General features: G+C 35.1%; 1 protein-coding gene across 1 annotated transcript in view; it reads left to right on the top strand.

Annotated features, from left to right (window-relative positions):
• The window catches only part of zc3h13 (zinc finger CCCH-type containing 13), a 117,644-nt gene extending 103,326 nt beyond the window's left edge, over window positions 1–14,318 (top strand). The window contains exons 16-20 of the mRNA XM_051927369.1: window positions 4,607–5,110; window positions 5,281–5,427; window positions 8,876–9,076; window positions 9,500–9,663; window positions 13,032–14,318. Coding sequence (XP_051783329.1) covers window positions 4,607–5,110; window positions 5,281–5,427; window positions 8,876–9,076; window positions 9,500–9,663; window positions 13,032–13,199 — 1,184 coding nt within the window. The 3' untranslated portion in view covers window positions 13,200–14,318. The remainder of the gene's footprint in view (window positions 1–4,606; window positions 5,111–5,280; window positions 5,428–8,875; window positions 9,077–9,499; window positions 9,664–13,031) is intronic.
• Window positions 14,319–16,061: the final 1,743 nt, after the last annotated feature.

Below are 16,061 nucleotides of genomic sequence, written 5' to 3'. Positions count from 1 at the left end.
CTGAGGAAAAAAATGAATTTAATCCATTTTGGAATAAGGCTGTAACAAAATGTGGAAAAAGTGATGCGCTGTGAATACTTTCCGGATGCACTGTGTGTGTGTGTGTGTATATGTATATATATATATATATATATATATATATATATATATATATATATATATATATATTTATTTATTTTTATTCTGAGGGGCCGTTCAGGAAAAAAAGATTGGTTCAGATATATATATTGGTTTGGATACATTGGTTGGAATATATACATTGGTTTTAATACATCCGTTCAGATATATATATATCGGTTCAGATATATACATTGGTTGGGATACATTGGTTGAGATATATACATCGGTTTGAATACATCCGTTCAGATATTTACATTGGTTTAGATACATTAGTTGAGATATATATAAATTATTTTGCATAGATCCATTCTGATATACAGTATATACATTGGTTGAGATACATCCGTTCAGATATTTACATTGGTTTAGATACATTAGTTGAGATATATATAAATTATTTTGCATAGATCCATTCTGATATACAGTATATACATTGGTTGAGATACATCCGTTCAGATATATACATCGGTTTGAATACATCCGTTCAAATATATTCATTGGTTGAGATATATATATTGGTTGATATACTTTGGTTTAGATATATATATATATATTGGTTTAAATAGATTGGTTTAGATTAGGGGTGGGAGTCGATTAAAAAAATTAATTAATTAGAGGCTGTAATTAATTAATCTTGATTAATCGCATTTAATCGCTCAAGAAAATTTGCCCCAAAGCGCAAATGTTTTTTTTTAATTTAAAAGGGTTTTAGTGGGCGACAGAATCAAATAATAGACATGGACATGAATATTGTAAACTCAAGCTCTTTAATTTCTGAAAAAAAAAATGCATTTAAACTGCATTTCAATTCAAAACAGAAACAAAAATAATATCCCTGGCTAAAATTGGGCAGACTTAAAAATAAAGTGCTATTTTAAGTAATTTAAGTACATTTTCAGAATGGTATTGTCTTTATGTTGAAATTTTTATTATTATTATTTAAAGTGCAGTTTTTCTTCTTAAAAAAATAAGGCAGAAACATAAAAGGTAATTTGACCAGCTTCACCTTTAAACTCTGAGTAACCTTAGCCAAAATTATTTTGTACATTAGGCTAAAACAGTGTGATCATTGAACATTTTAGTGCAAAAAATAACAAACCCATTGGACTCACAATACCTCCATGCTTATTTATTGTCCGTCTCTTTCAGCCAGTTACTTAGACAAACTAGCCTGTTCACATTTACAGAGCTCAAGGCAGCTCTCTTTTTTGTTACTATGTGACCTGCAAGTGAGAACAGTCTCTCACATGGGACAGAAGTGGCAGGACTAATCAGATACTTGCGGGCCAGGACAGACAACTGTGGGTAGGTCCCTGCTTGACTGGACCACCACTGCAGCGGGCAGTCTGTCTCGCTGATGGTGGATTCTGCTCTGTACAAACTCGGGGCCCTGTTACACAGGGCTTCCTCATCTGAATCAGAGTCTGAAGACAATGAAGAGAGAAGGAGGTTCTTTGTCTTTGCTGGCTTCTTTGTGGTGGCATCTTTACACTGTTCCTGCAGCAGGGCCTCAAGGCTGGTCCAAACCTCTTCTCGCTCTCCCCTTGCAAGACACTTTAAATCCTTAAAGCGTGGGTCGAGCACAGTAGCTATCTTGAGCCACTGATGGTTGAGTGTAGCTACACGTTGGGATAGGTCCTTTGTGAAGGCGGTCTTAAATTTCACCAAGTAGTGTGAGTCATCATCGGAGACCTCCATGGTGTGATGCAGGTGGCAGAAAACAGGTAAAACCACTGAACATGAGACCTATATCTCACCTCCAAGAAGCTCAGTCTCAAACCTGTAGTAGACAGTTCAAGAAAGTAATTATTAATCTACACAATAAACTGTCAACTATAGAGCTTTTTGAAGAAACAGTAACAATAAGTTAAAGTTTTATTTACCTGCATGGCTCAAGGACAGTCACCAGCTTTTGGAGTTTTATCAGCTCTGATGGAGTTAAAATGACTAGCTTGTGCTTTTGTTTGTCTAAAGCAGCAAAAACAGCCTCTTGATTCTTTAGTAGACGAGAAACCATATCCATCGTTGAATTCCACCGTGTGGAAACATCCTGTATGAGTGGCTGTTTCTGTTGCCCCAGTCTTGTTTGCTCCTGGTGTAGTTCCTCCGTATATTAGCAGGGCTGTGTTTAAAGTGACCCACTATCTTGCGACATTTTGCTATTGCATCACTAAACCCACTATCAGCAAGGCTAACAGTGATGGTTCTTTGCAAGATGTGAGCAACACAAGGCATGTGTTGAAATGGGAGGTGTCTTGCTGCAGCCACCATGGTTCGTGCACTGTCTGTTCCAATTGTGGTGACTTTTTGTTGAATTCCCCATTCCCCTGCCACAAAGAGAAACTGCTCAGTGCAGTTTTCGGCATAGTTTCTGGTGTTTGTCTTCTGCACAGTCAGGGCAAAAGACTGTAGATTCCATGTCCCGTCTGTGACATCAACAATATGTGCAGTGACTCCGATGTAGTTAGAATTACTAACGGTTACGGAAGTCCAATGATCCCCAGTAACAGCCACAAAGTCCACTTTCTGTAATGCATCTAACTTTGCTTGCTTTTCAGTGTCATAAAGCTGTTGAATTTTACTTGAAATAGTCTTTCAGCATGGCAGTTGGAAAGTTGGATCACCTGACGCTAACTGTAGCACATTTTCTAACCCCCTATCTTCTACCACTGATAGTGGTCTACAGTCCAGAGCAATCCATTTTGCGAGAGAATTTGTAAGTTTGACCGATGTTGACTTACTAATTTTGGTCCTGAAGCCAGTCATTTCATCAAGTTTGGGCTGCCGACACCTTTTGTTGGTACTCGAACTCATACTGCTAGCGCTAACAACTCCCACAGTTTCTGTGATCGCTGCAACATGTTTTGCATTTAGATGGTACCGTAAGGTTGAAGTGCTTCGGTGGTATGCAAACTCCTTTTTGCACAGTTTGCACAAATCTACGCTTTTGTCAAGGCTTCCGTCGGGTAGTCTTTTGAAATGAAATTTGCCTCCGATCAGTCCTAGCAACGCGCTTTCTTCCGATTCTTCCATTTTTGTAGCTCTGATGTGTGCATCAATGTAATCAGTGTACCAGGAAATCGTGCATTGACAAAAATTCCCCTTTGCTTGGAATGCAAAGTGTGAAGTTTTAACACATTACTTTTTTTCAAATTAATTAATCGCAATTAACGCGTTAAATTCCCACCTCTAGTTTAGATATATACATCGGTTCAGATACATCCGTTCAGATATATATATTGATTCAGATAAATCCGTTCAGATATATACATCGGTTGGGATTTACAGGCTGGCACAATGCGGCCACCCAAGTTTAGCATCTCCCTTTCGCTTCATCATTGCTTCAATATTGTTGTCATTATTGCATGTATTTCGTGTTTTGTTTCGTAAGCCGTCTTGGTTGGGGGTAAATCCCAACCAATGTATATATCTGAGTGGATGTATCTGAACCGATGTACTGTATATATCTAAACCAATGTATATCAACCAATATATACTGTATATCTCAACCAATGTGTATATTTGAGCGGATGTATTCAAACCGATGTATATATCTCAACCAATATATCCCAACCAATGTATATATCTGAACCGATATATATATCTGAACCAATGTATATATTTATGAACCAATCTTTTTTTCCTGAACGGCCCCTCATAATATATATAATATAAAATTTTTTTTTTTTTTTGTATCCCGTTTCTAGTTGTGCTTGATTCAATAGTTTGATTTTATTTCTCCTTTGTAACCATAGTCCTTTCTATGTGAAGGGGGAGGGGTTGGTTGGGGGCTGTGCAATTAGAAACAGGATAAATACAATTGTATGCCATTGTTGATCCCTTCAGTGGAGGGATTTTCCAGGCTGAAAAGGCTTTCCCCACCTTGTGCTTGGTCATGTAAGCAGTATTATACAGTGACATTCAGTCGAGGTGGACAGGTGATAATGATTGGTCTATATTAATAAATGAGGTTTGGTCTATAAACATAATTAAAATCTGTCTATCTGAGTTGTCGTCTATACTTAAAGAACATTTTTTTCTGATTTCAGACACAAATTATCATATTTTTGCAATTTCATCTAACCAGAGAAGTTCATTAATGACATAAGCGAAAAATGTGTTATTCAGTTATGTTTAACTTCGTATTTGGCCTAAACTAAATATTATATATCTATCAATTTTCTAATTTGTTTAACCCTACTCGGGGTCACTTAATGGAGTTGGCCTTGCTTGCTGAATGGGGCTAGTTAGTTCTGCATTCATTCTGTCAATGGACAATTGTGCTTAAGAAGATTTTTGTGAGTACTTGTTACCATCTTTTGTAGTGCCAGTGCTACTGTCCTTTTACAGCTATTTATTTGACACTGAGTAAATTCCTTTTCCTGCAATTTCTGGAGATACGGGATGTCTTTTTGTTTTAAATAACTATAATATAAGTGAACCTACATAAATATAATGATTTCAAATGAATTATGATTTCTTTTAGATCGTTTGGATTCTAGAAGCCATAGCTCACGAAGAAGCTCTCCGGAGTCTGAGAGACAGGCCAGATCAAGAGCAGGATCCTATGACAGCAGAGAGAGAGCACTGGAAAGAGAGAGGGAAAGAGATCTGGTAGATCGCGAAAGAGAACGCAAGGACTTAAGGCAACGAGATTGGGATTCTGAAAGCAGAGACTGGTCACGTGGACGAGAGACTAGAAGTAGAGAGCAGAGAGAGAGGGACAGGGATCAGAGGAGAAGGGACATAGACTCTGACAGGGACAGACTTTTGCCTGAAACTCATGAAAGAGATCGGGATCGTGAGAAACTCTTAGAACTTGGACTTCATGCAGAAATTAAGAGATCAGAGCTCAAGCAAGAGAAAGAAATAGAACCATTGCTGCGTGAAGTAGGATCTGTAGAAGCTGAAAAAGAAGAGAAGAAGACGATGGATAGCCCACTTATAGCTGAAGAGCCTTCTGAATCTGAAAAACCAGAGAGCATACATGGTAATGCATTGATCACGTTTACATTTTTTTGCTCGGTTTTATTATAGTGACTTCATGCTAATGCTGTATCTAATATATATATATATATATATATATATATATATATATATATATATATATATATATATATATATAAAATAAATAATTTTAAAATGTTTATTTAAATATAGGTGAAGATGATGGTAAACAAGATGATGTCCAGTCTATGATATCTGGAGGAGAGGAATATGAGCCCATAAGTGATGATGAACTTGATGAAATTTTAGCTGACAGTGGTGAGAAGAGGGAAGATCAAGCAGAGGAAGAAAAGATGCCAGGTTATCCATCTTTTCCTTTCTACATAGTGTAAATACTTACCTAATTTCATTTAATTGGAATATCATGTGTTTTTTTTTATTTGGCTGCAGTTCAAACATCTTTTAAGTAAAAACACAGTGTGTCATCTAACGTGTAATGTTTTCACACAACTTGGAATGCAAAATAAGCAGCCACTATCAAAGCCTGTGAAGTGCCTGAGAGCAGCAAAGCCATTAGTATGCAAAGTACACAGCCAGCACCAGTTTGATGTGGGGAAAAGATAAAGTATGTAGAGTGTGGTACATGTACAAAACAATGCTAAAGAGTACAGCACATATCAGACTGATAATGGCTGTGTATTTTGTGACAGCATACCCTACAATGTATGCAAAAGGAAGAATAAACAGCTTTCTTTGCTTGTGTACATGTCTGCTGTAAAACTGTGTGAGAGAGAGTTGATACATGTTACAGCATTTCGATAGAGTTTTACTTGATTTATATATATCTATATATGTCTCCACAATTAAGCCCATTGTTCATTGCCCATACAGTCTACAGAAGCATTGTGAGTGAGCCTCCTTTGTGTTTGTACACACAGCTCGCTCCGTCCACAATTGGCCATCTCACATGTTCTCCTTTCCCCATGTCAAATTGATACTAGCAGTATGCTTATGTGAAGTATTCGAAAATGTTGCAATTTTAGACCAGTTGCTTTTTACGATGCTGTTTCTGCAAGCTCCACACAATTGCTGTTAATGGGCCATTTATATAGCCAACTTCTTCAGGCATCCTCACCGCCTTTGCATTCTGGAACTTCCTGAAGAACATGTCCCTCTCAGGTCTGAGCCCAGGGTTGCTAGTACTACGAGGTGTTATCATGGCATATGAATTCTACTAACCTCTTATCTGCATCTGCCTTATAGAAAATAGCTGAAGATTTATCAGTACTAGTTGATATATTAGTTGCACTTGAAATATCTATTCTCATCAAGTTATCTTCAATCTAAGCTATATATGACGCAATTAAAATACCATATAATAAAACTTACTAATATTGATATTATTTGTGAAATGATATATTTAAACTGAACATATGTTAAAGGACAAGTTCAGTATATTTTAAGTTGGAAGTTATTTCTTAATCAAAGGTATATATTAATATGTCACATAAAATTGTGTTTAAAATGGAAGCATTTTCAAAATATTTAAAATCAGTGTTTTAGTTGTTGTGACACACTTTTTCTAATGTTGGTGCTTTCACAACCCAATGGGGCTCCCCTTGGTGGTAGAAACATAATTGTCAGAGGGGGTGAGGGATCCCCTTTGTGTTTCAAACTCGATCTTCGTAGGGTGGTGGGTGAGTCCTTCTTGGTAATTTGAACGTGATCATCAGTGTTTGTTGGGGAGGGAGGGGGTTGTTCCCTTGTTAATTCAAGCTTGATTGTCATATGGTCCCATTGGTAATTCAAGTGTGTTGTTCAGAGCAGTGTTCCCGCCTTAACCCGATTTGAGCCCGATCGTCAGAGCATCGATCTGCTGCAGCCCACCTCCATTATAAATAATATCAACTTGTGACTCACCGGCAGCAGCCCATAACTGAAAAATGTTTTGTGACCCACTGGTTCAGAGATCATATGCAGCCTACTCTTGTGCTTTGTAGTGGAGGTGAAAGACACTGTGGTCCCAACATAAAAATTAAAGCATTCAGACTTACCAAATATATACATTTTTCAAGTCAAAAACATTAGCAAATATTCATCTACATCTTGAGAGACAGGTTGCAAAACAATGTATCCATGTCATTTTAGGAATGGAAAAGGCAAACTATTGTTGTCAAATTCAGTCATTGTAAAAAGAGACTGGCTGTGCAGTTCAATTTGCCGTTTGTCTTTTTGTATGCCAGCTTTTGTGGTTTTGTCCGGCATATACTTTTCACCACAAATAGTTGTCTTCAGGTGCTGTTATTGGCAATATTCATTGTTGAAACCCGGATGGGAATTCTTTTCACTGTTAGCGAAACAACTAGATGTTTCACTATACATAAGCTTATTAAATTATTTTGCAAACAATACTTACTTCCTCACTGTATTATCTTGAAACCTTGTGCATTGGTGGTCTTTCAAGAAAAAGATTAGGCCTGTGCATAGCATGCAGTCAAGTGACATATGTTACAGGCATACATTTAGTGTTAATCACGTTGAAATTTAGAATGTTTAATCACGTTGAAATTTAGAATGTTTACTACAAATATTTTATCATAGGCAGAGAGCTACCATTTGTACCTCACAACACTCGGGTGCACATCGAGTTTGCGTGTTCCCCCATGTGTTTATGGATTGATTAGCGTTCATGAGTTTACTCACTAAAAGCTGTTGTCCTCTGTTATTACCATATCCTCAATAAGAGCAATGCTGCATATCCTATAAAATTTGGTAATTGGCTTGAGGAGATACTGTCTTGTTATGGTTTGGCTCCATCATTGTCATTTTCACTTTCTGAACAAAGAACACAACTTTATCTCATGAAAATAGTTCCAAGAATCTATGATTAAATTTATTTTGTCCAGTTTTATGTTGGTTTTTTATGTCTGTCACAAGGCATGGCTCAGAAATACGGAAGACACGTTTTCTTAACTTTGCTGCTTCAGAGTGGATATATTCATTCAATTTTAAGGCTTTTGTTTACGTGTTGGGACCCAAGTACCCTTCACCACCACTATAAAGCCGTTATAAAAGACCAGAGCAGGCTGGTTGTTTTTTTTTTTTTTTTGTTTAAATTTATATAAAAAAAATGCTTCACTTTAGATTGTACTTTCATATGGCAAATTAACATATTTAATGATTGTAAAAAAAATTACATCAAATTGAAAAATACTGAGCTAACCTTTAATAAGTGGTGCCATTTTATTATGCTTTTCACCAAGATTAGGTTTTATTAAAATTCTGGGGATTTCTCCGACTACATTGTCTGCATTAGTAAATGGTTCTTTCTCCTTTTAAATAAAACAATATGCATTTTTAAAAGTATTGTTTCTTTTTGGAAAATTTTATTTTCCATATGCTTTTAATTAGCATGGTCAAGAAAGCATTGCTCCTGTTTGTGCCACTTATACTTGCTAAGTTTATTATTTAAAATTGGTACATAATATTTTTTTGGCTAACAGTTTTCAGAAACCATCAAACCAAGAAATAAATGTCTTTATTTTATTTTTTTTTTTAAAGTCCAAAGTATAAGCATTTTTTTCTTCATTAGGATATTCAAGTATTGACTGTTTATCATTTGTGGACCAAGTAAATTTATTCATATACCAGGAACCAAAAAAGAATTTGTTGTCTACTGTGCCCTTTTAAATGTAGAATCATTGCTGACTTTTGGTCACAATCATACGCTTTTAGTAACTCTTGGACACACATTTTTATTTCTTCCTAAATAGTTTTGCCTAGTTTATATTTGTTCTGTTCTTTGCAGACCCTGTAGATGTAATTGATGTTGATTGGTCTAGCCTAATGCCCAAACAGCCTAAAGAGCCCAGAGAGGCAGGGGCAGCGTTGTTGAAATTTACTCCTGGAGCTGTTCTTCTGAGAGCTGGCATTTCCAAAAGACTTGCAGGCAGTCAACTTTTTTCAAAGGTGAAAGAGGTGTGTTATGCAGAAATGGAGGATCCCAAAGGTATGTATTTTCTTAAATGTTACCGGAAACAAATGATTTTGTTTCTTTGTTCACTAATGCTACCTGCTTATGTATTTACTGGTATATTAGTAATGTATTCACTTATGCATTATGGAATCAAAGTTTTGCATTGACATTTGAACAATTAGGTGCACTGAAAAATTCCAGGATCTGTGTTTATTAATACACTTATAAATATTAATCACTCCTTTTTGCACTTCAGTGAATATGCATGAAATATAAGCTTGGACATTTTGAATGTCTGCATTAGTAATTAGTGAACATTTTTGACACATACTTAAAATCAATATTTTCTCAATGCGTTTTTCACCCAACATGTGTAATATTTTAATGCACAATCAGCAATGCAGTGGCTGTAGTCTAACACATATTAATTTTTTTTTTATTATTATTTTACTGTAGATGCTGTTGGCCTTTTCACACATGAACTGGGTGCCTTAAACATGGCATCATTAAAAAGGAAACAAGAGCGAGCTGGCCTTTTGCGCAATTTGGGACCATGTTGTAAAGCATTGTGCTCCAGAAGAGATATTGCAATACGCAAACAACTCTTAAAGAATGAAAAGGTATTTCTTTTTAAATTCCTTAAATCTGTATGGTAAAGCTTTTGTTTCTTGGAAAGTATGTTCTGATTATGATTTGAATTGTCTTTTACAGCATGTGTGATTCTAGGATACAGTAGTAAAACTTGCAAGGTCACAGAAAGACTCCATTTTTTATTTTGATGAAGAAAAGCATACTTCTAGCTACTTTCACCATGTGGGAGTTCAAATAAAAAGTACACCTTTATTATATACAATTTTCTTTGATACATTTTAATTATTTTTGTGTATATTTTAGTGTGTTATGGAATGAATTGAAGGTGAAAGAGTCCTCCTATATTCAATTTAATGAAAATGTTGACAAACTGTCAGTGCAGATGTTTCAAAGTTAATGAGTGTTTTTTTTTTTTCCTTCAAACACTGCCTTCCATTTGCTGATATTAGGTAAAGATTTCAAGCAACATGTAATGGATTAAATAGCACTGAGTGACATTTATATTTAGAGTTACTTATACTCTTTAATGTAGGCTAGTGGACATTTATCACTGGTCAGTACTAGTAAATGCTGTGTGAATTGATGCAAAGAAACGTTTGCACAGTTTATATGAATTCAAGCACTACATACACAAACTAACAGTTTAATACTTGTTGCAGTTGTGTTTTCTGATCTCAAGTCACCTCAAATTAACACTTAAGCTGGACAAGCTATGTTATACAGTTTCTACAGTGTGAATATCAGATATATTCAATAATCTGCTGTACGGTATTTACGTTTTTAAATATTAAAATGGTAGAATGTACTTGTCCAGGCTACTGGAAAGCTATCTTTCCTAAAATTTGCAGACTTTCTGTTTGGGGAAATTGCAAACTTTGTCAGGCATGTCCTGGTTTATTTCTGTATGTACAGCTATCCTTACCTAAAGTCTAGATTTTCAGGATTTGCCAACATGGTCCTGGTTCTTTCCATTGGGGAAGATTATTATAGGTAAAGGATGTTCTCAGCCAGCAATAGCTCCCTCTGCAGGTCAATACAGTTTGTTGAACTTCAATGCAGAGATGAGCCCAGTGAAAAGTCTTCTGATAAATTGAAGTTTGTTTATTGTACATTTCATTTAGTTGCCTTTTTACTTTCATTATTTTTATACAGCTAGCATTCAGCTGAAAAGTTTAGCTCAGTATACATTTACAAATATAAGTAATAGAAGAATAAAATGATGTTCAATAAATATGTATACTGTATATTGTCTCACATAGGTATTCAGCCCTTTGACAAATTATATAATTTACTAAATAAAAAGTCTTACACTGAAATTATATTTATGTATATTTATTTCAAAGAGCTAAAACTCACAATTTAGATTTAACGTAACATTGTTTTCTGTAAGTGAAAAAGGACATTCAATTTTCATTTTTTTTTTCCATCAGACATTTTAGTATTTTAGAGAGCTATCTCTTGCAGCTCTGACACATGTCAGACTTGTGGGGGTAGGTATGTATCCATTTCACACACTAAGTCATTTTTGGCCCATTCTTCAAAGCAGATTTGCTCCAAGTTTCCAAATATTGGCACAGATTCTCAATCTGCTTGAGATCAGAGCAGTCACTAGGCAGCTTTATGATTTTTACCTATTTTGTCCTTGATCCAGTCCATGGTTACTTGGGCCTTGTGTTTGGGAATCATTTTTCCCCTGAAAGCTAAACCTTGACCCAAACATAAATTTTTAGCATTTGCTTGTAATTTCCACCATTCATTCTTACTTCTGTTTTAATTAGGTGCCCACCGTCTGCTCTTGGAAAGCAGCCTCACATGCATAATTCTACCACCATCATACTTGACTTAAGGCCTGGTGGGTTTTAAGGTGACAATGTTGCTTTTATGTCACATGTATTTGTTTGAACTTTGCCTGTAAAGTTCTGTTTTGCCCTTGTTTGACCCAAAAATCATTTTATACATTGCAACTAGGTTACCTCACACGGTTTTTGGCAATTGCCAGGTGTGCATTAATATGATTCTGTTTCACTAGTGGCTTCTGTTGTACCACCTCCACCAAATAAACGGACAGTGTTATATATAGCTCTTGATATATGCATCTTTACTCAGCTAATGACCTCTGTAGCTCTTTCAAATTGATTATTGGCCTCTCACACAAGTCTTCTCCTTGTTTGTGCAGATTTATTTTGAGGGACAGCCTATTCTAAGCAGTGTCAGGGTGGTTTGACGTATTTCTCACTTCTTGATAATTTAACCAACTGTGTTAACTAGGTGATCCAAAATCAGAATTCTGGGAAGTTAAGACACCTTTATTGTGAAGTTGGAGCTTATACCATGAAGGTAAAAACAAATTACAAACTGTTCAGGGGAAAAAAAAAATATTAAAATCAAAACGTACAAAAACACTGGTTGTGGAGCTATTTATGATTCCTCCCACCTTTACTAAAGCTGAAATAAAGCAGCCCTAATTTATGATACCGCCACTATCATGTTTCACTGTGAGAGTTGTCCTCTTTTGCTTATCTTCTGTGTTGTTTTTGCCCCAAATATTCCTTTAGAGTTTATGGCCAAAAATTTGAACCTTATTCCCCTCAGAACACAACACATTTTTTCACATGCGTTTGGGAGACTGGATGAATGTCTTTTCAAAAACCCTTTAAGGTTTTCTAAATTGTTTTCGCCTTCTTTGTATAGGTGGAAATTTCAAAATAAAGGTGAAAAAAAGTTTGACATGATTTTCTTGGTTTAGTTTTTTTACATCACAAAAAGCCACTATTTAACAGGGATGTGTAGACTTTTTATATCCACTGTATGCATTTATCCACACTCACTTATTTATGGCTTTTTTATTTTAACCGGTTTATCTATCATTCTTATCTTTAGGATGTGAGTGGAAGCCAGGGTTTCTAGGTAAAGGCATTGCAGAAAAAAGAAAAACTGCTAACTAAACCCATACATTGATTAATCTAGGATTTTAATCCAGGTGCCTAAAACCTTAAAGTGGCAGTATTAATCCAAGGTCTTCTGTAAACTGAAAAATACATAGCTTAATCTAGTCAAAATACAAAGGAAGCTATCTTGAACATGAATGATAAAACTACTGCAGAAAAAGGTTACGCTCAAGCCAGTCCTGTTGAAGAACAATAACCATGGGCAACACACATTGTTGTTCATAGATTGTTCTACTGTTCATGAATGAGTAAGTCTAGCATTTCTCACATACAATATATGTATATTTTTTTAACATTTTTACACTGTTTTTTTTTTTTAAATATTTTTGCTAATTGATGATTTATTTAGTCCTATTATTTTTAATTATGAAGCTTTTCAGTATGTTTTTTAATTAGACATATCTTGTGTTCTTTCTTTTCCTTTTCCTATCCATTTCCAACTTTTGCAGGGTACAACAAAGCAAATTTATACCAGTCCTCCAGTGGTGGATAATGAGTTGCTGCAGCTAAGTCTTCGACTATTCAGGAAAAAGACATGTCCAGTATCTAGTCAAGAAAAGACTGAAGGCAGCTTACTTTCTCAACCAAATGCCCAGACTGAAGTTTGTGTTTCATAGGTGAAGCTGAATCCTCACACCAAGGTGTTACAAAAACAGTTCTATAGAGACTGATAAAATCAGCCTGCGGGACTGGCACAACAATTGTTACCATGGTGACACGACCACAGCTTTTTTCTCCTACTGTACATCATTTAATTGTAAAGACCCTCTTCAGTTGATAAATAAAGGATTAAAAAAAACACTTGTTATGTTTAGCAGAAACATTTGACATTTAATTGTGCATCAGTGTTAAACTGATGCTTGAATTATTTTACTTCCAGGTTACACTATTACACATTGTACTGATGTCGTCAGCTGCTGTGTCTAAATGTGTTACATTTGTGAAAAGGTAACATCAAAGAAAAATATTATTTAGGCCTTATTATAGGTACAGGTTAGCATTTACTTCTGCTGGACAAAAATGCTTATTTAATTTGAATATTTTTTTAAATTATGACACCATATTACTAAAACTATTCATTGCAAAGTGTGTGTGTTTTGTGAAATAAAAACACTTACTTCCCTGTGAATTTTGGCATTTATTGTCAAAGCTATATTAAAAAAAAAAAAAAAAATCACGTAAGGAACATTACTTTGTACTTCATAGTCATGGTTCTGACGGTCCTTTTGTATTTCTTTAATAGGTTACTTTCTTCAAATTGATTTGTCCATTATGCATAATATCAGACACAAATAAGTGGATGTTTTTCTCTAAAATGTTTACAGTTGCCTATGTAAATTGCTGTTTTATTAACCAATGTGTAATTTTTATTCTGGCTTTTAACTGTTGTTGGATTAAAATTTGTTAGTAAGCTTAGTGGACACTTCAAGCAAGCAAGCAAAAAATAACAAGAATGATCAAAAGTGTCAACAGCATGTACAAGCTCAGCATTTGGCATTATAAACAATGGCAGCCCACTGTTGGACTGGGGTTATTACTGTTAATGTCCATTTTGCACATAGCTTATAATAACTAGTAAGTACCAACTCCTGAAATCTCTTAGGACAAGACAATTGTTCTTTTTCTTAATGTTTATAGTTCACAATTTTTACTGTCCATTTCAATGGCAAAATAAAATCTTTCAGTATTGTACTAATCTTGTAAACGTTTAGTACATACATTTCATAAGTTTTAAATAGTGTGTCTGCCTATTTTTTACAATGTTTCTGGTTTATTTAAATTCTAAGATTTCGTAAGCACAGACCTTTGAATTGGTATTACATTCATCATGAAATGTTTGGCATTTAATATTTAGGCAGTTAACACTAGACTTAAAATTGGTGATAGAGAGGTATGTTTTTCTGAAAATTAGAATACTGATTGTCTTAAAAAAATGTTTAGTTACATATTAATTTTCACCCATTGCACCAACACTACAGGAGGTGGGTCATAGTGCATTTGAATTGGGCTACAGTAGATTTACATGGAAACTTGAAGTAAATGACATAGTTTGAAATTCTAGAAATCCTTAGAAGTTTCCTTTGCTTTAAATTATTCACAAATTTACATATAAAACTACCATATTCATCTGTTAGTGTAAATATATATATATATACTGTGTATATATAAATTCACTGCTTCTAAATTTGCTGATTTCATTATAGTGTTGCGTAGTTTTAGCACCAGTTGCTGGGCGCACATTCTCTTATTAGGACACTTTATATTTGCTAGACTGCCAACATAGACACTGGAGGAACATGATGACATCCAAATTGACATAACGGGTGCAATGTCTAAATTCAAAAATCTAAAATAATATATATTTAAGTTAATCTTGTATCAAGATGATTTTGACTGACGTTCTTTTAGAATCCAACACAATGTTTAATTCTCTAAGCCAAACTCAATGAAATCTACCTGCTCGCGTAGTCTTATAAGGTTTTATTAACCAGTTTGGTTTAACTCAATTCCGTAAATGTAGACTTGAATTTTAATATCATAAAGGTATATTAAGAGCATGTTAAAAACTTGGAAACCTGCTGTGAGAAGTTTGCAAATGAACTTAAGATTTACAGTGTAATTGAAAAGACGATGTTAACAAAGGTTATTTACAAACTGCTGTGGTGACCTTTTGGGGTGAAAAAGAAAATATTTTAACAGATGTGATGCTGCCTATTTATTATTATTGTCAGGCTGCAGGTAATGGTTTAAAATGCGATTCTGACAAGTAATTTGGGTCATGGCCTCTTAGAAACTTACCACAAAAACTGAAAAATTACATTGATACACTGGTATTTTGCAGCACAAACTGTAAGAAATGATACAACAGAACAAATTTGTTCAGTTATAGCTGGGCCCCGACTTTCACACAAATCCTTCTAAGAGTTTTGACTTACAAATTATAGAGCACATAGTGATTCAAAAAGAACTGAACACTTTCAAAAAAGTATTACTCAGTATAAAAGTTTCATATTCAATTTGTGTTGTTGGTGGGAACCCTCTTGCTTTTTCTGTCAGTCCTGCTATGTGATTCATCTTAGACATGCATAGTATATCACCGTCAGTAGTTGACACAGCAGGTAAGATGCTCCCCTTTCTTTTTCTCAAACACTAGAATTCTGGAAAATAAAATTTAGCTTAATACTACAGTTTGGTGCATATAATGTGTTCCTAACTCAAATAACATTTTCAAAATGCTCCTGTACTTTAAAGAAAGATTCTGCCACAGTTGAGAGAGGTTTGTACATCTGTGTTGAAAACACCAGTGTAATGGAAGAGGCTGCTGCATAGAGGGAGCAATGTTGTAGCAAGGCTACATAACGGACAGTCGGGATGGCCTTCTGGATTGTCCGTCACTTTATAATGTTGTCTGGGAGGGTGTTTTAAATAGCCCTTCAGGCACCTTTGGTGACGTCCCAGTCTGGGATAATCCCGCCCGA

Source organism: Erpetoichthys calabaricus, chromosome 4 (genome assembly GCF_900747795.2).
Source record: "Erpetoichthys calabaricus chromosome 4, fErpCal1.3, whole genome shotgun sequence".
Taxonomy (NCBI): domain Eukaryota; kingdom Metazoa; phylum Chordata; class Cladistia; order Polypteriformes; family Polypteridae; genus Erpetoichthys; species Erpetoichthys calabaricus.
The sequence above is the reverse complement of the archived record's forward strand: the minus strand, read 5'-3'. Positions and strand labels throughout refer to the sequence as shown.